The 23,201-nt window shown below is 44.0% G+C and overlaps 1 protein-coding gene across 1 annotated transcript in view; it reads right to left on the reverse strand.

Moving 5' to 3' along the window:
- The window catches only part of Cntnap2 (contactin associated protein 2), a 2,080,708-nt gene that overhangs the window by 97,882 nt on the left and 1,959,625 nt on the right, over positions 1–23,201 (reverse strand). The window contains exon 21 of the mRNA XM_036182111.1: positions 14,973–15,066. Within this exon, the coding sequence (XP_036038004.1) occupies positions 14,973–15,066 (94 nt within the window). The remainder of the gene's footprint in view (positions 1–14,972; positions 15,067–23,201) is intronic.

Consider the following 23,201-nt stretch of genomic DNA (forward strand, 5'->3'; position numbering starts at 1 on the left):
AAATTCTAGGCCATTAGCAACATTATGCAAAGGCTCCTTACAGGGTCAGTTCCCCAAATATGCCATGTTCCTTCTCTGGACCCTAAGATGTAGTAGAGCAGAGCAAGCTCCAATTTGTGTTCTCGGAGACGACGTGAAATGACAAGGTGGGAGCAGGTCAGAGTCATCCCCAGGGCACTGGCTGGATATGCCCCTCTGCTTCATTTGGAAATGCCAACTCTTTTTTACCTCCACAGGTATCATATGTAAGAATAGCTCTAGATGGGCATCTTAAATTGTAACTATATCATGTAATGTGCCATCACATTTATGTGGCAACAGTTAGAAACAGTGCAGCCATCCCCCCCCCCCATGATACACAGTCCTTATGTCCTATATAGCCATACTGATTACTGAATTAGTGACCGTTGAACACTATTCTTGAAGGAAATATAAAATTAGAATCTTGGAAGTTTCTAGTTATAGCAATTCATCAACTAATTGTTAGAGAGCTTTGTTTTATGTGTGCTCTTGTCTCAAAGCATCTTATTTAACCTGTATTGCTGACTCATTGACATCAAGTTCACAGCCAACTGCACTATAATTCATGGTAGAATAAAGCTTAGCTAAAATATATATCTTCTCCAACATGTCACAGCCTCCTTGTACTTAGGAACAGGAGACAGCATTTTAATACTCCACTTAGGAACATTTTGAATGGCAAAGTCACCATTAAAAAGTATAAAGATGCAAAAAACATGACCTTATGCCAATCATAAAAATGACAGTTTACTGTATCAGAAATGAAACAAGGCAGAGCATAGTCTGTGCGACCTCACGGGGAATGGACACATGGCTAATGCATTCTGCATTGCTCTGTGTCTATCTACAAATGACCACAAAGGCATCACAGGTAATATTTTTAATTTTTCAAGAACTTCTACTGTGCAGGCTAATTCACAAATATGAAATCCTGAATAATAATGGCCAACTGCATGAATAAAAAATATGCAAACATTTTCATGTTCTGGAACATTTCCGGGAGATGCAATACAGGAAAATGTGCTTTCAAAATGCTTATTTATTTCAAAATAATTGAGTATTCAAGTACATGCCCTGTGCCAAAGATGGATGGGCCAAAGTTCTGGGACAGCAATGATTTCCCTGCTATTAATGTGTAGCAAAACTAAAAATGTCATTAAAACAGAACTAATTTAAGATTAAATGACGTTTTTGGTATGCTTTTGTTAGTAAGAAAAAAGATTAATTCAAATTTGAAAAGCAAGGTGGAAAGAGAATAGTACTAATGTGTTCTTAATCAGGTTTTCCTAAATTTTCTAGTGATCACTTGTTTCTTCTTGATATGAATGACCCAGTCCTGGGGTCAGAGCTGCCTTTAGTTATGTAAGCTAAGGTTTCCTGCTGGTGCTGAGGATCACGCAGGGGTTAGCTCAGTTCTACAACAGAAAGCCAGATTCGTGATGCTTCCCTCTGGCCTCACTCCCCTGTGCCTTACACTCCACACAACAGAGAGAAAGAGCTTTGCTCAGAAAGAAGAGCACCCTAGCAGTGCAGCCTTCTAATCAGTTACCTCTCTTATGTTTACAGGAACCAGGAACTCCTGGCATGTCCCATGGCTTACGACCAACCTCAGAATACCATGGAGAAAATTGATTACTGTAAGAATTAATGATTATTCTAGCATCTCCCTGGCTGTAACTAAAATTAGACCCTGTGAAACCCCATATAAACACCGTGTGTGTGACTCCTGGCAAGACAGAGTTTGTAAGAAAGCACTTTGTTTCTACCTGCTGGCTTGTTGCCAAAAGAACTTTTTCTTCTCCCATCACTTCAACTCTTGAATTACTGGCTTCATCAGGTGGCAGGGGACCCAGATCCTTCATGCTATAACATAGCCCAGGGGGTACTCAATATTCGCTATGGGCCTGGCCCCATGCCAAGCCCGTCACAGCCAATGCCAGGTTCTACTTTCACAAGGAAGCTAGGATAATAGTGTGACCACACTTCCCAGTTAGGAAACTGGAACTCAGGTACAGAAAAGCCTGCTTAGGCACCTTCAGCAAACGGGATGGGTGGACTTCAGGCACAATGTCTGTTAGGCCCTGGCACTCTAAATATTGATTTTACTTGTTAAAGCTACATCTGGATGACAAGCAAAAATTATTACACTAGAGTGCTATGTTGGTAACAATATTGAAATATTGGGTCAAGTAGTTTAAACTTCGTGGACTTTGTTTTCCTCAGTTGTAAGACAGTAGTATGCCCATCAACTATTTCTTTGGGTCTCTTATAATTCTATGAGGCAGTTGTAACAAAGTCCAATAAATGTGTAAAGAGTGGAAATTAATGCCAGTAAAAAAAACAAAACAAAAAAGAGCAGTCAACCTTCAAGAAAAATCACTGAGGGATATTCTTCTAAATCAATTTCCTTCAGCCTTACTGAGATTTTAGACATGAAGACTGCATCATCTTTTCATTATTCTTCTCACTATTATTTCATAATTTCCCCTCACCCACTTTATTGCCATTCCTTGCTTATCACTTAAAACATATTTCCCATCAGTGTTTTACTACTGCCTGTCATTATAATAAAACCCAAAGGCAACTGACCAGAAATTTCAATTAGCTGTTTGCCAAGTGTTCATTTATCAATATGCTGACTCCCGTGTTTAGGAGATGGAGATGAATTGCCAGAAGTGAGTCCCCATCAAGGTCTCACTTTGAATATAGTACCAGGCAATTCCACTGCCACAGTCTCTCTATCTCCATTTTAAGAAATAGTCTTTCTCTCCAATAACAATTGGAAAAGAGGAACAGAGTCATCAGCTATACTGATAGCTGATCCCCATATATTTCCCAGTCTGCATTGGCTGAGGCAGGAAGTAAAGCAGTGAACAGCGGCAATGCTGGTTCACTCTTCTGGATGTGTCTTCTTGTCTATCATACTTGTCAGTCTTGGGCACTCACCCCCAGGAGACAACTGTTCCATGAATAAAGGACTCTGAAGGATGTCTCCATCCATACCGCTACACCTCCTGTAGTTCAAACTCCATTCTCTCTTATCTCAACTCACCACCTGCCATGTGACCGGTTTGTGTGTTCATCTTGTCCTTCCATCTGCCTGACCCTTCTATAGTTAAAATGGCACAGGCAGTTGGCATGCCCTTTCTAATACATACATCAGATCATATGGCATATGTGCTCAGACCTTCTGCATGGTCTCTATCAGAACAATCTAGCTTCTACCGACTCTCCCACTCCTCTGTTTCCTCCCACACTGCCCATTGATCACGGGCTTTCTTGTGGCCCTTGGACAAGCCACGCTTACCCTGGCCTCATATAGCTTTTCATTTGTCCTCAGTCTTCATGGAAGGCACACATCTCAGTCTCTCTTGTTTCACTCAGGATACCTCTTGATCTTACTGCCTCAAAGAGGGCTTTTCTGGTCATTTTTGTTCTTCTCTCTCTCTCTCTCTCTCTCTCTCTCCACCCTCCTTATTTTCTTTCTTCTTAGCACTTACAGCTAATTAACACTTTGATCCTACAATTCTGTTCTCATTCTTTATCTACGTACATTAGAATACACACAGCTTAAAGACAAAGGCTTCTCATGTTTTATTCATTGCCTGTCCATCACCTGGTACCTATAAATGTCATGTACACTGTATCACTAAACTGTCATGTGCTATTTGAGCTTACTCAGAGGCTGGATCAGGAAGTAGGGTTTCCCTCCATTCCATTTCCAGGCATGTTTGTCTTAAATTGTCCCCTTTTGTTTTGGGATAGGTGGTCCCTAAACCAACTTTGACGTGAAGAGAACAAAAAAGAGTCCAAGATTAAACACATTGTGGCCTCGAGAACACTTAGAAAGTGAACCATTTCCAACAAAGGTTACTACTATTTACCTCATGATATGAGAATGGCTGCAGTGTGAAGGAGAGGCCAGAAGTTCAACCACGGAAGCTCACTCATGGAGAGAAAGCTTAATCAGAAGTCTAGGTGGTTACCTCAGCTTCCTCAGTTGATTTCTGCCAGACATTTTGAGTCCCTTCATCTCCCTCTCTTGCTATTTGTCCTTTTACTTTGGCTTTCTGTCTACTTAAACACAAGCATTTCAACCAAAAGTAAGGCGACCGCTATTGTCTGGACCACACAGAACAATAAGCACCCCACACACTTTTGAGACACTAAATTACGTCCCCATGTGTCTTTATTCAGAGCTTGCAGTGCTTGGAGAAACGAAGCCACAGAGAGATTCAGAGGCAGCACCCCTCTACCCCCGCCGCCCCACACTTCACAAGGAGATGGCACAGGTATCACTTAGCCGCAGGATTTGATGACAGTGGAGTACGCTGGGTCTACATAGGTGGCCCTGGTTCTTCACTGCTCCATGTGTCCTTTGCTCTGTGGTTTTGCTGTTCCTCCCATGGAAGAAGCAGAGCCCATGGATGTTAGTGGGTGGACCAAATTCAAAAGGTTGGAAAGTACCTACAGGAGTGGGCCTACAGTCTTGTGCCTGCCAGCGTGCTTGTGATACCCAAGGATGAGAAGCCAAGAGTCAAGGCAGAGCTACTCTATCCTCAGGTGGTAGCGGGTCAGAGGGAAACATGCAACTGATATTTGAAACCATTGTCTTAACTATTTAAAAACTCAGCTAGCTTGTATAGAAAGGACAAGCAAAGACTGGTCCAGCGCAAAGGCCGGGGGGCGGGGTCTAGGAGCAAAAGAAAAGGTCAGAGGTAGAGGAGAGCAAAGCTTTAGCCAGAGTGAGGTGAAGGTGAGGAGGACTCAGGTGAGGGCATTGGCATCACTGCCCATCCTAGATCTTTTGGAAGAGGTTGTGTAGGGAGATCCTGCCCAACTATACAAAGAGACAAAAGTAACAGCAAGATTTTCAGCTTTTGTTCAAGTGGCATGCATCCTGAGGTAGAAACCACCAGGTCTACCATGGGCCTGACCTGCGGGCATTGATAGTTTTTCATGGGGAACATGGAGGATATGACAGAGACTCATGGATTTGTCCCAAATGGAGACAAATAGTAATGATAGAGATGAGGGCAGATGCTTTTATATTATGTCTTAACCCCCAAGGCTAGAAGAGCATGCAGTGACGATAGAAGACAGAGTGCTAGGCTGGTGGCCAGCAGCTGCCAGGCTGTGCAAACTCAAGGGCCAGTAAAAATTCAGGTCCTTCCCTATCCATCACATACATCAGTGTATAGGCTGCATGCCACTGTCTGCTCTCTTTGGTCCTTTATATGCCTGACTTCCCTTTTATAGAAAGAAAAAAGGCTCGCTCTCTGTCTCCATCTCTGTCTCTGTCTCTGTCTGTCTCTGTCTGTCTCTGTCTCTCTCTCTCTCTCTCTCTCTGTGTGTGTGTGTGTGTGTGTGTGTGTGTGTGTGTGTGTTGCTTAGTTTGCAGAGTACTTGCCTAGCATGGATGTAGCCCTGGGTTTGATACCCAACACCATATACATGGTATATTCTAGTACAGGAAGTGAAGGCAGGAGGATCAGAGGTTCAGGGTCATCTTTGAATATGTAGGAAGTTTGAGGCAAGCCTGGACTACATGGAAGTCAGAGTCAGCTTGAAGCCAGATGCATAGCAGGTAGTCCTTATGATCCTGGAGTATCAGCTCATCACAGACACATTAAGATGCTGAATTTCCTTGCACAGCCAAGTTATTCTGTGCATTCCAGTGGTAGATGTTGTAAGGACACTGCATTACCCTTTGGCTTCGAAGAACATGGACAAGTATTCATCTGCATGCTCTTCAGCTTTGGGAGTATGTTTGGTATGAAAGGAAGGCAAGGCTGTAGCACCCCTGGAAACAGTGTCCTATCCTGAGGATGAGGTGGCGCCCTGACTGACACTTCCTGGTAACTCAGCAGAGACCCATAAGGACATGATATGCACCAGTTGCCCATGATGGTGAGAGCTTGGCAGGGCATGTCCCCTCTCTCTCTGGATCATTTCTTCATTTCCCTACTTGAGTTTTGTGTATTCATCTCCCATATTGGCTTCTTTCATAGTCCATCCTGGTTCCTCCCGAGAGAACCCAGAAAGAGACCCGTTATCACACAGTTTAGCAACTCACAGGGTTGCATTTTAGAGTAGAGGTGAGCGTAGCTGATAATGGGATCCTGTCCTGGTAGGACTTAACCAGGACTATCTAGGCAGAGCAGGACGCAGGATTCCATGCACAGAGGTAGCGTTGTTCCCTGCTTCTGCTTCTGTACCATTTGTCCCATCACATCTTCATTCGGGTGATTTTTGGATGAAATTTGTGTTTCTTCACATTTCCCTCATGGCAGATTGCCCCAAGCAGCCCTCCCCACCCCACATTCCACTGCAATATGGCCATGCCTCTATACATTTGTGACATGCAGTTTGCTCCCCTTTACTAGAATCTGTGCTGTATACTAGCTTTTGACTAAAAAACAAAAAGCAAATGTGATATGTGTAATTTTTGAGGCTCTGATGAAACCACCATGTTTCTGTAAGAGTAAGAACCTTTGTATATACAGGAAAAACTGTAGCTCATGATACCTGCTAGTCCATATTCTGAGTCTAGGTGTTTCAGGCTGGGTTCACTGGTGTTGTATGGGGTAGTGGTGTCTACAGTGTAAAGTGCTTGCTTATGACTTAGAACCATGGCTACAATGAAGCATGGTTAAGCATGGCTAGCAACGTCCTGGACTCATTATGTGCTTGATTTTTAAGTTAAATTTTGGTTGTTGCATGTTCCAATTTTTTGTGTGACACTTACCTTCAGTTATGTGACCCCCAGGTGAGGTTGTGACTTACAGCTTAAGAAGCAGGGCTTTAGATCGTTGAGTCTAATGACCTAGCTGAATCCCAACAAAGTAGAGCAACCACCAGTCAATCCACAGAATATAAGAGAGAACTAGCAATGCATTATTTTGAGCCAGAGTTTTGGGTGAGTTATGCAGCAAGAGATTAGTAAAAACCTTCTCCTCTTCCTATTCTCCAATGTGGTAGTTGGAATGAGAATGGCCTCCATAGGCTTATATGTTTGAATGCTTGGTTGTTTCAGTCAATGGAACTGTCTAGGAAGGATTAGGAGGTGTGGCCTTGTTGAAGGAGGTGCACCACTGGGGGTGGACTTTGATGTTTCAAAAGCCACTCTTAGCCCAGTCTCACTCTTTTTTCTTCATCCAGTCTGCTTATCAGAGTATATAAGTTCTCAGCTACTTCTTCAGCACCTCCATGCCTACCTGCTTATCTGTTTCCACACTCCCTGCCATGATGATCATGGACTAACCCTCTGAAACTGTGAGACTCCAATTAAATGCTTCCTTATATAAGTTACCTTGATCATAGTGTCTCTTCATAGCAATGGGACAGTGACTAAGACACCAACCCATTCTTCTCCCTTTGTCTAAATGATTCTAACTTATTATTCACATCTCTTTTTATAGATCGGTTCTCTGCGGTTCTCATACTGTCTCTTACTTCTGGACTAGGTGGATTGCCTGTCCTAAGTGCTGTTGAGAACCCTGTCATATGGTGTGAGTTCAACATGGCTGATGTTATGAACTTCCATGATTGCCTCAGAGTTCCATAGGGCAGCTTTTCCTACTCAGACCAAACTGCTAGACTGGTACATGGGGCTTTGCAAATGGCCCCTGGCACCAGGAATGTTCCCAATGTTCTGATATTAACTGGCAATATGCCTCGTACATTCTAGCCTAAATAATGTCACTTTTACCTAGCTAACATATGCACATATTCTTCATGATCCAAGGTACAAGAATTCACTTGGTCTTGTTGCCACCCTGACTTTGGAGCACAGTCAGCAAGCAAGAGCATTGGCCTTCCTCCCCCTGCCCCCTCCCCCCACTTCACACTGCAATCCTGACTCCTTTCTTTGATTTTACAATACTAAGGTGTTGTTGGGTCTCTCAATCTGTGACTAGCCTGATCTGAAACACCTAGACCATCTTCCCCTAGTCTTGCCACTTGCTCTTCTAATTGCTTCATCTTTTCTTCTCTTCCAGCTAAAACCTGAGCCCTCCAAAGATAGAAACCATGGGAGGGTTGGACTGTGTTGACATCTCCAGTCACTTACACAATGCCTCACACTGGATGTGATGAATATATATTTGTTTAGTTACAAGGGATTGGAAATAGCTGATATGTATTATAGACATACTATGGGGGCATATACTGTGCTGCCTGCTAAACGTTTTTCTTCTAGGTCAGGGCATGACTTAGGCGTGACTATTGCTACTTTACACAGAGGAAGCAGATAATCAAGATGAGAAGTGGAAGTAGCTTGTTTATATTGCATAGTTGGCAGACGGAATGTTAAGACCTGAAGTGCAAGTGTGAGGAAGCCAAGTCTCTTCTTCATGGCAATCTTTGTGTGCCCACCAGGGCAGGCTAGCCTGTGCCAGGGTCAAAAATAGCCCTGTATTCACTGTGACTTACAAAGCAAAGCTGTGGTTTTTTTTTTTTTTTTTCATGCTATGTATTCATCAAGAATAAACAGGGTTCTCTTTTCATTGTGGTCATAGGACATCGGTGGATGGAACAACCACTGTTTGAGGTTTATTAGTCACCTTGCCCGAGTGAAAAGGACATAGAAAGCTTTAGGGGGTCTTGGATCTACAATGGAATGGCCTATCATGGAAGTGATACACACTTTTTCAGTTCATAACACCTTGGCCGGAAATATTTAGTGAGCGGTGTAATGCCTACCCCAGTTTTGATCAATGGGTGAAGAATTAAATATGTTACTTTCTGTTATGTGAGGTATTGCCAAAGTTCTAGAAGGTTTGGGAAACCGGAGAATATGAGGATTTCTTAATTATCAGGGATTGTCACATTTGTAATTGGATTGCAGTGGAAATCATTGCACAGTAGTTACCAGGAGACACATCTCCTATCAGAGTGGCTTTGGACAGTAAAGTCCAATCTGGGACCAGTATGACTTACAAACTATATTAAACTCAGTTTAGAAGTTCACCTTGGATTTTACTACCCAAGACCCTGCTGCTGAGAAGCAATAATGGTCTGTAAAGCAACCATTACTCCACATGAGTAGTCAGCTTCTTCTCAAGTATGGTGTCCCTCTCGGATGCAAGCAGAGGCTGTATTGTCCCTTTACAACAGAATAGACCCACCTCACTGTGATTCCATTTGAGCCAGAGTCACGACAACAGCACAGATGGCACTTGAAAAATTAATAAAACAGGCTAATCACTCTCTCAAATGAAAATGAATACTGCCACCCTGAGCATACTGGTTGCCTGTTCAATAACAGATTTATGGTGGTGTGATACTCAGTATACTGAATCAAAATTCATAGCTGTGATATATTCATATAGTAGGTGATATCAAGCAACCCAGAATATAGTTACCATCTCTGACCTCAGACAGATACTGCATTTCTCACTCTTTCATCGAAGCATATTCCCACCATCCCTCTTGAAGTTGCAAAGGCACACAGGCTTCGTCTAGTTTGGATTTACTCAGTCCAGAAAGCTCTGTAGTGTAGCAGGTGGATTTCCATTGATTATCTTTTGGAATGCTCTCGACCATTCAGACCTCACTACCTCAAAGCAGAGGCTGCTCATTTGTGAGGAAGAGGTCATCCCACTTGCAGAGATGGGGTTTCTCCCTTCAAACTTGGAATCACTGAACCTGCTCCAGTCAGTTCAGCGGGTCCCGGTCGACTAATTCCTCAGTTTGTCTCAAGTCATAACTCTCCCTAGATAACTGTTCCCAGGCCTTTTGATTATGGGTCTGTGTATCTATCTGTTCTCATCAGAAGACTAGAATCCCACACCAGACGCTCCAGACATCGCACCCCTAGTGGTTCTATATTAGATTCATTGAAGAGTCAGTCACCATAAGATGTGGCTCACACCACCCACCTGAGTGTTTTCTTGACCCTGTGAATCTCTCTAATACCCTTTAGAGTTTTTTTTTTTCCCTTTCTTTCTAAGTGCGGGAATTAAGTTTAATCTCTATTACATTTCACCTCATTATTTGTATCCCATCTTTCTACCTTGTCAAGACACGTTTGAAAGATTACCAACCATCATCCTGCACATTAGATCATCCCTCTCAAGTGTGTGCTGTCATTAAACATGGTATTAGTGTCTTTACTCAAGGCATTGATAGAACTATTGGAAATGGAGAACAGATACAGGACCCTCTCCATTTCCTTCAGGTTTCAAATTACATTTCCTGAGAGACAACTTGCTGCTAAAAAGCAAACTCAAAATCTAGGCCCTCATTTAGGTAGTAAATGATAAGTCGGCACAACTCGTTCTGACGGTTTTTCTTTTTGCTAGTTGCTGGGGGCCTGACTTTGGGCTAAAGGACTCAGGATTACAGGGCATCCATGCTCAGCCAGGACAGACAGGCCAAGTTCTCACTTTTGTTTCCTCTCCCATTAGGAAGCTCACATTGTCCTTGATGAGGTCTTTGTCTCCTTCTACCCTCCAGAAACCCTTTCTCAAGCAATGCTCATTAAAGGACTCTGTGGGAAGCTGCATTATTTATTTAGACTTGCCTCCTTCTCCTTTTATGGGATCACTTACTGATTAGCAGTTGACCCAGTAAAGCAAAAACTAGTCTCTAGGGGTTGTCGAACCTTTGGAGTGCATGAGATAACTGTTGGGAGCCCTATGCATCTTTTCAGAGGAGTATTTACATATCTGGAAAAGGCAAATGTTTCTCACTGAACTATATACTGTGTTCAAAGGGAAGTTTAGAAATACTCCTGCCTGTACTAATAAGTGATGACACATTTAAGGATTCCTAGCTTGATGAGGTAGTAAAAAGCAGCCTCCCCAGCCACCCATATGTCCTGGTTTTGGCTCTGACTTCTTTGCAGCAAAATTGTGTCTTGACTGTATCAGTTGCTCTCCTTGCTTCCCCTCTGTTCCTAAGCGTGCAGGTGTTACCAGCCAGCAGAGCCGCTGTCACGGGCCAAGCATCACACTTTTCCTACACCAGCGTCCTATGGATTAACTGTGTCATTTTAAGCTAGTAGCTCTCAACTGGTGTGATTTTGTCATCCTGGGGACATTAGGTAGTGTCTGGAGCCTTTCCTGGTTGTCACAGTCTAAGAGTGCCATTGTATCTAGTGAGTGGGGCTGGTGAGGCTGCAGTGGTCTGGGGTGGTGTTGGGAGGAATGTAGAGAGTCTTGTACAGACAGCATGTGACAGGACAGCTGGCACACAGCCAGCATCCAGCAGTGCCAGTACTTCCATTATTTGTGTGTCAAGCATTGTGTTGGATCGGCCCTCTCTCAGGTGTTGCCAGATTAATAGTAAAAGGGTAGTTCACTTCCTCCACAACTATTCTTTAAGCATTTGTTTTACATTGGGATGGGTACTATTGACAGATCAGTTTTTACAAGTGCCCACCATCTTCATCCTCAGGGAACCAACAACTCGGAGGCAGATGTGTGAGCTTTCCATGATGCATTTGAGGAACTCCAGACTCTGAGAGGTTACATCACAAAGTATTAGCATGAGAGGACCCAGAGTTTTTTCACAGACAGGCCTGAATTCAAGTCTAACCAGCTTTGCCAGATTCCTAGGCCCACGTTCTTTCTAGTTCATTTTCATCAGATCTCTGACTAGAGCAAAGTGAAGCAGAGCAAGCAAGCAAGCAAGCATGCACGCACCGAGCAAACAAAAACTCCCAACAAAGGACAAGGCTGTGAACCAGGTGAAGGTTGACGTCATCTCTGTGCTGACCTCACTGTGTGTCACCACTCCTGTGTCACCACAAGTCTTGCCATCACGTGCTGTATCAATGCCGTTCATTCTGATTCTCTTCTCATGATTGTTAGTTCAACAGACATTCGTTCAGTGTTGCTCCTGCCTTGATCTACGGGGATCTCACTGATCAGGGAGGATGAGAGCCAATTTCTGATGGGCCCCCTTCTAAAGAGACAGGGCACATTCTGGGTGGTATGACTTCAAAACCACTTTCCCAAACGTCAGATGAGTAACCCTCAGTCTCATGTGTAAGAGGGGATGGTAATGACAGATCTTGTTTCATTGGATTGCTGTGACATTTACACATTATGTTCATGTATACATTAGATATATCACAAAATTTGTCATTTTCTCTCATGAAATCATGATAAGAACTTTTAAATGCAAAGCACTTCTAGAAACTACCAACAAGGACAATGTAGTTAGACCTATATTTGACATCATGCCAGCATGTTATTTTTAGGACACAAGGGATTAAAGAGTAGCTATTTAGTTATTTGTTCACACTGTAAAGAAATCTAAGGCCTGACAGCCAATAAATTGCAGCTCTCTTTGTTCCAATTCTGCCTTTGCTATCAACCACCGTTTCTGCTGACTCAGAGAACATGCAGCCTCTCCTTCTTGGGTTCTTACTGGCCTGGTGGCCTAACTGTCTCAGTGAGCACCAGGATGGATGTGTTCCTGGTTTTCCACTTTCTGGCATGTCATAGAAACCTCAGCGCTTACTGGTCTACCTTAGCCTTGCATTTCCCCATTGATTCTTGCTGTCTGTCTCCTTTTCATTTCCGTGTTTCCTGCCCCAGAGACAACAGCACCCTAGTCAAGAGCTGGCTTCGTGTCTTCCTGCCTGGCTTCCAGTTTGGTTCTGCTGCTTGTCAGCCAGGGGGCAGTGGGCAGCTACTTTACATTCTTGTGCTGGGTTTTGTCTTCTGTGAAGGGAGGTAAAGGTCTCAATACCCTCCTGGAATTGTGACGAAAGTCAAAGGGGTTAATACAGCTGAAGTGCTTAAAATGGAGTCTCTGTAGGTGAGATTCTATGTAAATGTCTGTTATCGCTTTCATTACAGGCCTGGTCTCCTGCTTGTTCCTCATATTGACCCTGCAGCTGTATTTTAATTACTGCTCTCTGGCTGATGTACCAAGCCTTCATAATGAAGCTAAGCACTTCTTTTTCTTATAAGAGGCATGAGCTGTTCTCCCTCTCAAGTGAAGGCTCTTTCTGTAGAACCCAGGGAAATGCCAAAGAAGCTTCCAGCAGCACTGGCCTTGTATTCTCAGCTTGCTCAGTTGTTTTTGGAGACTCCTAACTAAATAGTGAAGTGAGACCCTGTTGACTTGACTCTAGGCTGCTTATCTCAAGCGTGCTAGTGATGAACCAGTCTGCCTCCATCTTAGGCTTGAAAACCATCTTATAGAAAGACAAACTGGGCAGATTCCTGTTTATGATTAAATCTGTTTCTCAAAGATTGGGCTGTGCCCTGCCTTAACTACACATGGCTATGTACTGCCTGTTCCAGGAAGCAGCAACCTCCATCTCAAAAGGTTATTGATGTCACATGTGACTACCTTGCTATCATGCCTTTGTTTCAAAAAGTTGTAACACCATCTTGCAACCCTACCTTTGTTTCAAAAGGTTATTTTGACTACTTTGCTATGACTACCTTGGTTTGACCACCTTGCCACATTTCTCCTCCCATCTTTGGGATTAACAGTAGGTCACCTTGGTAAGGACAGATTGTGTTTTTCAGACAACCTTGCCTAGCTCAAATTGGTTGAAGCCCTGTGTTTTGGGTCTGCATAAGTGATTGACAGGCAACCTTCAGATCACACTATCAGGGCCATATTCTATGGGGACAGTGTTTGCATATGCAGGCTACTGATCACTTCATCCTTTCCTGACCTCTGGTCACCTTCCTTCACACCTCCTAACACCCTGTTTCCTTATTGTATGAAAACCCCTAAACCTTATCTTGGGGAGGTGCACATGGCTTCAGAGACTCCTTTTCTTCATGTCTGGCTGCTTTGTGAATAAATTCAGTTTTGAAAAACTTGTGGCTTTACAAATTGCCATACTGTACAGTGGGCAAAATGGCCTAGTGAGATAGCATTACCATTGTCCACTAGACAGTGACCTTTCCCCAAGTCTGTATGTTAGCACTCTGACCTGAAGAGCCCAGAAAAAAAACCACACCTAGGTCAAATGTTTTAAAGGCTGACTGATGAGAACTTTGTGACTGTGAAGAGTTGGAATGTTGCAGATCCAGAACCAAGCTATCATCTCCAGTCCTCTTAACTATTCATTGCCCACCTAACATGTGTTCACTCAGGTAGAAGTTCGGAATGTATTAACAAAGGATTCTTCACCAACCCCAAGGCTAAGAACACCATCAGAAACAATATACAGCAGAAGTCCTCTGTTTGATATCCCATCAACGTGTCTGAAAAGTGCTTTGATTTATGACATGTCCTGTGACTGTGAAAGCCCATGTAATCATTTCCACAGTGGAAGGTGTTATTTGGGGTCAATCTGAACCATGCTCCCTGGCCACAGTCATGCCTATGTGGCTCAGGATAAGTGATCTTTCATCCCCCGAGATGTGGGCTGTGCTTCCTGCTGACACCGGCATCTACTTCCTGACAGACATTCTCACAGGAAAGAGAAATTTTGTGGACGTCATGTAAAATACTGAAAATATTCATAAGCAATAGCACCTGCCTTTTCAGACTATTTCTTATATGGAAGGGAAGGACAAAGTTGCGTCCTCTACTTCATGACCTTATAATCTGCAGATGACATTAGACAAATTTCTTAGGGGTGAATCATCAGGAAGAAGTTAAATTAAATGTGTATAGGCAGAGGCCTTTAATACACCAAAAGAACACATTTTACTGAGGGGAGCTGGGAGTTTATAATTGCATTTTGCTTTATAATAGATGTCATATAATGGCAGTTCCATCTCAGGCACTGCTGGAGATGCTGCACTCTATGCTAATCATAATTCACATCACAGGTGTAATTAGCAGCCTCAGGGTATCACATGAACAATACCCCAAAGAGGATTTTGTAACACTCCTGTGAGCTGCTGTCAACCACCACCTAGGTTTCCTCGTACAAGGATGCTAGGGTGACCTCACTGAGAGAGGTCTATAGTTAAAAATACAAATTCACACTTACTGCACTCATACCCGAAGAACCAAAGACTTACCTATAACTTTTCCAAGGAAGAGCGACTTGGGAGAATTGAAGAACGTGTCAGAGGAGCTGGGCAGATGGTAACTCGCAGAAGGATAATGGTCAAGCTGTGGGAAGAACATGACACACACTGTTAGAATGTCACTATCCCAGGAGTGATGACATCACTCTTTGAACCCTGGTTTCTGGAAATGATTTCAACAGCGCAGGACCTCAAGTCCAGCCTGAGGAAATAGAGGCCATCTCGTCTTTTGAGCTGAGTGATTTGCTGGCTGGATTAGGACCCATCCTCATTTTCATAGAGTAGACCTGCTTGACTTGATCACCAGTGCTGACCTCTGAGCTATACTGATAGTTATGTTTTAAAAAGGATTCTCTCACTGAACTGTTAACTCCACTTTTTGATGCTATCTGATCACAGAGGAATGCTAACCCTCAGATGCACCCCATCCCTAACCCATGCTGTAGTTTAATATGGCCACATTTCTTTTCATAGGAGATGAGATTTTTCTGCCTCAATTAGCATCCCTAGAGGCTGAGGTGGTGGTGGAGGTGGTGGTGGTGAAGGGCGCATGTCCTCTGGCAGAATTTGATCTTCCCAAATGGAAGAGAGGAAATTCATCAAAAGTGACAGCTGGAGCAATGCACATTATTCTTGGTCACATTCCCCATGTGCAGGTGCAAACAATGGAGTCACAACATCACAGACATGACAGTTATGGTCTTCTTGTGCGTCCCCAGCTGCAAGCTCTTTGAATTTTCTGTGACACACGCATTCTTTAGAAGAGAGTTCTAAACCAGCTCAGGGCAGTGAGACAGGTGTGGGTCATCAGGAAGCAGGTTCGGTGTGGTGTGGCCCTGTGTGGTGTGCGGAGGAAGAGTAGTGACTTGTCGCGGGTGGAGTGGGGGCTGTACCACACTGGATACTGGTAAATGCCCTTGACAACTGGCCACTCCATGAGCAATCCTTATTACCAAGCGTCTGGATCCTTCCTGGCAACTTAGAGATCGTTAACAGAGTTAAGTGTTAGAGTCTACACATCTCTGGAATTTTTGAGAACCTGACCTTTAGGAAGTGATACTGTTAAATTTTTTGTATGTTGAAAATGTACTAAAATATATCACTAACAAACATTTATTCTATCCAAAGAATTTTTTGCCTATTTTAAGTCTGCTAGAAATGCCTTGGGACCAAGACACTCCAGTTCTGCTGCTAAATATAAGCGACCTGCTTTGGCGCCCTCTAATGGCCCACTTGGGTAACTACAGTGTATCTTTGTTAAAACCAGTAAAACGCCAAGGTCCTTTCTACTATCACACAGTGATACTCTGCCCCAAAATGGTTCATTAAAAAAAAAAAAAAAAGCCGGGCGGTGGTGGCGCACGCCTGTAATCCCAGCACTCGGGAGGCAGAGGCAGGCGGATCTTTGTGAGTTCGAGGCCAGCCTGGTCTACAAAGCGAGTTCCAGGAATGGCGCAAAGGTACACAGAGAAACCCTGTCTCGAAAAAACAAAAACAAAACAAAACAAGCCAGGATTTTAAAAATTAACAATATTAACTCAGTATACACAGTAGTGGGTTTCCTGGGAGCACTCAAATATTCCTTATAAAGTAATATATTTTGCTAATGCACTTAAAATGGATAAACTAATATATATCTATCACAGAAAAATAATAATATAGACTTTCAGGAAAAAATACCACCATGTGATAATTAATGCTAATTATTTTTCCATTTGTTTAAAAATTGGGTGAAAACCAACCATTTTATTTTATGTGTATGGGTGTTTTACCTGCATGTATGAGTGTGTCCTACATGCACTCAGTGCCCACAGAGATCAAAGGAGCATGTCAGTTCTCTCAGGGCTGGAGTTACAGAGGATTGTGAGCTGCCATGTGGGTGCTAGGAATTGGACCAGTGAGTTCAAGACCAGCCTGGACGACAGCGTGAGAGCCTGTCCCAAAGCAAAGCAAAGAAAATAAAAACAAAATAAAACAACAACAACAAAATGGAACAAAAATCCAAGGGAAATGCTAAAGCGTTCCAATCCATATGACCTGCTCAGTTAGGAGAAGCATTTTATCACAATTAAAATATGGCAAATGCTGGCTTTTAACAGCCATGGAGTTAAGCTGGAAGGCAGGAAGAAATTCTTCAATGAAGACCAGCAGGAGGGACGCTGGGAGAGAAGAGAACACTACCCACTCCTCCTCCCACCATGGCTGAGAATCCCCCTGCCTCATACACCTGCTCTCTCACTTCCCCAAGAACCCCCAACCCCATCTGCTTCGTGGCTGGGAAGGAAGCTGTAGGTAGGCACAGGATTGTGGTGAGAACAGGGGCGTTGCTGTGAGCAGAACAGAGAAGGGAGAACAGTTCCCAGGAAGACAGCTGACGGTTTAGGTTCCTCATGGCCATGGCAGAGGGCAGAGAGCACTCTGGAATTACCACAGAACGGAGATGTGGTGGGCAGAACCGGGACCCCAGAGACACCCACTGCCTAGTTCTGCTGACCGGAACACAGCAAGCGGGACTGTGAAGACGTGGTGGGTAAGAGGTGGGGAGAGTATTTCACAGACCTTGGGGGATCGCAGGAACCCCTGTGGGAGGGAGCCTGGAGGTCGGAGTGAAGAGGAGACACCGTGACATTAAAGCCAGCAGCAGGAACGGTGTGGGTAAGGGCTGGGAATGCAGGCAGCTTCTGGAAGCTGAACAAGGGGAAAGGAACCAGTTCTCCTGTCAGACATGGGAAGCTACAGGCACTGTGGCTTTCGGAAGGACCAGTAAGAAGTACAGCACCCATCCGTTGTAAGAGGCAGGGGTGCGTCCGTCCAGAAGGTGGCGCCTTTGAGCCCTTGGCGTTAGCCATTCACGTTGATGCCAGACTACCTATAGATGGCGAGAAAAACTATCTATGTGGCTTTAGGTCTCTAAATTTGTGTTCTTATGTGTGTTGTTACAGTGTAGTAGGAAGCTGATACAAGAGCATGAAGGACCCCGTGCAACCCCAAACCTGAGCAAATGTTCTCTTCCCCAAGCAGTCTGTCTAGTTAGTAACCGCTTTGTCCCAGGACGACTTACTCCCTAGGCCCAGGTGGAGATGCTAAGTTTTACCTCTAGCATCCAGCATTTGGAAACCTTCCATATCCCTCCTTCCTGGCAAAACACCATGACCAAAAGCAACGTGGAGAGGAAAGGACTTATTTCAGCTTACATGTCCACATCGAAGAGAGTCACGGCAGGAATCTGGAGGCAGGAGCTGAGGCGGAGGCCATGGAGGGGTACTGCTCATGGCTTGCTCCCCATGGCTTGCTCCTCCTGCTTCTTTACAGCACCAGGACCATCAGCCCAGGGACGGCACCGCCCACAGTAAGCTGGCCCTTCCCACATCAATCAAGAAAATGTCCCACAGGCGTGTATACAAACCAATCTGTTGGAGATTTTTTTTTTTCCCCCCAGTGGAGGTTCCCTCTTCCCAAATGGCTTTAGCCTGTGTCAAACTGACATAAAACAAGCTAGCATAGATACAGTCTCCTCAGCTGAAGCTGCCTGGCCCTGTCAATCAGGAAAGGGACTCAGTGTCACCTGCATTTTAAATATTTACATTCTGAAGGGAATATGCATCAAATCAGATAAGGCCAGAAGAAGCTAAACTTGAAAAGCCCAAGGATATGACGTATCTTTTTGCTGGGAGTGCCAGGTGGCCGCCTCTTCTCAAATGAACCCTGGTGCATTGGCCACGGTTAAGTGTAATAATTTCAAGGTAATTTCTTTGAGGTCCAAGTGAGCTATTTTGCTGAACATTAAGCTGGTGGTCATTTTCCTGGCAGTTAAGAGGCGATAAGAGATTGTGTAATAGAGTCTCATTAAAATTAAAGACTGTGACTCCATGTGCCCCAGGACAACCTTAAGGGGACACTAATTTGTTCAACATTTACCATGAAGCCATTGAAAGCATACTGATGCTGTCTGGGCCTCATGTTCTACACAGGGATGTAAAGCTTTAATGGCCTTGCAGGTATTAGTGTGTAGTTTCAGTTCATTTCCATTTTTAAGCCACAGTTTGCATTGGCAGAGTTGGAAGGGATTTCATCAGCCTGTTTGTGATTGAGGGATGGAACAGAGAAGCTAAGGGAGGCACAGAGAGGAAGTACCTAGACTTCATGGACTGTTCCTGGCAGTGGAGGGACCAGGCACCTTCTCCTGAGATGCTAGGGCACAGTTCTGCTGCAGACCCTGCCTCTGCCGTAAGGAAGTATTAATAAGGCCTGAGATTTCTTGTCCCTGTCCTGATGCCTCATTTTGAGTAACACTTAGAGTTAAATTAGAGGTATTGAGTGTAGAACATATCCGGTTCATCCATATAGTCGTTCATCCTTTCATTCATTTTTTAAAATTTAATTGAGACAGGCTCTCATGTATCTCAGGTTGGCCTTGAACTTACTATGTAGTTGAAGGTGACTTTGAACTCCTGTCTCTGTCTTTTGAGTGCTGGGATTATAAGCATGTGCCACCAGGCCTAGTTTATGGGAGTGCTGGGGGTTAAACCCCAGGCTTCATGTGTGCTAGGCAAGCCCTCTACCATCTGAGCTACATCTCTAGCCCAGAACATACCACTTGGATGAACGCTTTGATTCTAAGTTGAACCTAAAGACATGAACATGAGCAAGGACAAAGTGAGTACTCACTACCAGCTCACAGTCTATCCATCGGCCCATCCTTTCCAAACCACAGACTCCTGTAGACTTCAAGGAAAACAGTGTTTGTGGGTGAGGGCCATTCCTTCCCCTCCCATATTAATCCACAGTCTACTGGGGGCCAGCAGATGGGGCATCCACAGGCCTGGGGCCATCCACAAGAGAAAATGGGGAAGGACAAGACATCCACAGTGTCAAGACTGAATTCACCTATGGTTTTCTGCCTCCTTCTGACTCTAGAACCAACCCGCCTTCATTAATGGAGGAGACACAGGATGACCACTAACGGGAATGGAAGAGAACATGTGGAGTTGCTTATGGGTCTACCATGAGTCATGGTGTATAGCCCTATTCTCTTTATCCTTGGAGACCATGACTTCTTGAGGACAAGGAACACACCTCATTTATCTGATATCACACATGCTTGTGAAGTGTTGATCTCTAGGTTGAGCAGGCAGAGAAGAGACAGTTCTCAATGGTGGAGCCCTTGAGACACCAACAGACGTCTAGACTCTTGTGTCTTTTTCGTTTCCTTTAGCCTTACTTGTCGATCTCTGATCCATAGGGAGTGGGCTTGTAACTTGATGGGTGCTAACATAAGCTTTATTAAAAGAATCACTGGCTGAAGCATGCTGCTGGTGTGTGTGTGTGTGTGTGTGTGTGTGTGTGTGTGTGTGTGTGTGTGTGTAGAGCTATGGGTACCCCAGTTCTCCCTTTAGAACATTTGTTCTTTGAGAATGTTATATGAGTAACTCAGTTGATGGATGTGCTTGTAAACTGTTAAGGACATCTGGTTGGAGTGAGGAAGCCTGGTCCACCCTGAAGACGACAACAGCAACAACAAGAAGAAGAATAGACTCTCTTTTTGGGGCTCTATCTCTTCATGCCTTGGAATACTCCTCACTGCCCTAAGAATCTTGGTCTCAACATAACCAGTTTCTGGAACCACATAGCTGTTATTGGTCACCTGTATGGCTTCCCTGCCCATCTCAAAAGTGGCCTGGAGGCAGAAGCAATGTGCAGCCACATTGTCTTCTGTATAGACTTGATCTGAGTCCTGCTGACTTAGAGAAATACTTAAGGAGAAGAAAGAGGATGAGAAACTCTTTATCTGTAGCAGAACTTCAGAACAAGAGCGAGCAGAGCCTTTGCCATTGGGTTGGCAATGAGGGCGTTTGGGCAGCGGCTTGAATGTACAGGAGTGCTTGCCTTATGCAGGGGGAGCCCATGAACACTGCAGCTAGCCACAGGTGGACAAGCCAGGAGAGAGAGTGAATGACCCTAGCGGGCCGGAAGGAGAGTGGCGCCATTCTAGAGTAAGGAGAAGTGCACGGCTGTCTCCTGAGGGCAGAGGTAGCCAGGGTCAAAGCAGACAGTCCATCTCTTGAGTCTGTTTCTCCAAGTCTATACATGTTTTTTTCCTAAGGGTGAAAACCCATGGTAATGAGGCTTTCTCCAATCCAAACGAGAGGGTTACGAAAATGAGAGAAGGGAAGCCAGTCAGTCAGTCGAAGGCTTGCTTTCCCAACCATCCTCTAGTAAAGACGGTTGACAGGACCTCATCCCTGTTCTTTGGAGTCACAGACTCTATGTCTTCTTTTTCTGTTTATGCTGATCATTAGGAGGCCCCTGAAAACCAGCTCTTGAAGTCCAGTGTGAGGAAGAAGGGGCAGCTGGGAGATGGGTTGGGGATATCCCTATCTTTGCCACCATATCTGTGTGATGTCAATAAGTCACAGTGCCTTCCTGGTCTTCAGCTTTCTCATTTGTAAAGTGAGGAGGAGGTGGGCCCGATTGTACTTACTATTGGGCTCTTTGCAAACACTGTGCTTCTCTGTACCTCAGCAATCTTAATTTCCTACGCTCGCCTGTGAGGGCTCTGAGAAGACTCTTTTGCTGAGACCCAGCTCTGGGTCATTACTTAAACTGTGACTTTTCAACCCACTTGCACTGCAGCCAACCGACAGTGGCTAGAGGGTGGGGAGAGGGCATCTATCTCACCAGGGCATCATTCTGCAGCTCTCAGTTTTGAGACCCAGACTGTGCATTAGGAATTGTCTCTGCCATATGCTCCTGATGATCTCTGCAAATTAGATCCCAGAACTTGGGCTTAAGAAAACGCTTCTATCAAGGCCAGGTTCAATCAGGGGTTTTAGAGGAGGGAGGGGCCTTAGGGACATCTAGTTCATCACCTTTTAATGACTGTGAAGGAGGAGAGGGTGTCCCAGGGGACATTAGTGATCTGACCAAGTTCTCAGACTGGAAGTGGTCATGTGAGGCTTTGGCTCATTACCAAAGACAGGAGGGATGTTCCTTCCTTATAGGCAGAACGCTCTGGGGAGATGAAGGCTTTCAAGGTGGATCTTTCTTTGCTCTGCATATACGTGACTTCTCTTTTAGAGATGCCAGGAGGCTTCATGTATGGCCTGATAAGCATTTTAGAATGAGAGGTATTCCAAGCGCTCTCGATTGTCATTATGGCATCATTATTATGGTAATGCAATCAGTAAAATATATCTGCCTCTTAAGGTCTAGTGTAATTGGATCCCGCTGTATTGATGCAATTAAAGGAATTAGTGAGCCCATTAAGTGATTTATGTTTTATATAAAAAATTTCTCAAAATGACAAAAAGAAAAAGATTAGTCTTTATACGTGGCTCCGTTTTCTCTAGTGTAATACTCCACCTACTGGAGAGACACCACATATTACTTAAGGTGGCAGGTGATTTCTTAAAAGCCAAGAAAATTGTTTAGTATCAATAAATCTGTACACTGAAAAAATAAACATCCATAAATGAAAGGAGAAATTCTTACTTTATAGCTGAGTTAGTAGCATTTACCTAATAGCATCAGCTTCAAAGACAGTTGTAGCATGAATGGTCCAAACACTACATCATTTCAAAGAATTTAGTCAGAAAAAAAAAAAAAATGAATACTTTCAGGTTTGTGTCTCTGACTTGCAAATGAAAATTCAGAAGCTATTCACAGGGTTTTAAGCAATGATATCTGTAGCAGTGTCTAGTGTCTCTAACGTTTCTTTCTTAGAATTTCAGTATGGGACTAGTCCACGGTTTGAATCTATTTTATATTTAAATTCACTTAAAGAGCTATTGACTGAAGTCATCACACATAACAATTATTAACATAAGCATCAATGCATTAATTTCTATATCCTATTTTCCCTGAAGAGCTCAAGGCAAAACCTAGTTTGATGACTTGGGAATAAAAGCAAGTATATGAAGGAAAAGGGGCAGGAAACAGAAGAGGAATGAAAAATAAAGTTAGGTGGCATGGCTTTTGATACCCACTAGCAGTTATACCATTGCTTGCATTGTATGAGGCTATGGTTCTGGCATCATGGATTCCATGAGAAGAATGAAGGAGTGTGGACATGGAAGTCTTCGAGAGACAAGGCAGACTCTGTGAGAATAACAGGCCTTTTTCCCCCTTCTAGTCTTTCTTTGTATTCTAGTTCCCTTTCTGTTGAAAAGTGGCTGAGGGGAGGAAAGGGTTAATTTTAGCTTAAAGATTGCAATCCATTTT

Source organism: Onychomys torridus, chromosome 3 (assembly GCF_903995425.1).
Source record: "Onychomys torridus chromosome 3, mOncTor1.1, whole genome shotgun sequence".
NCBI classification, from domain to species: domain Eukaryota; kingdom Metazoa; phylum Chordata; class Mammalia; order Rodentia; family Cricetidae; genus Onychomys; species Onychomys torridus.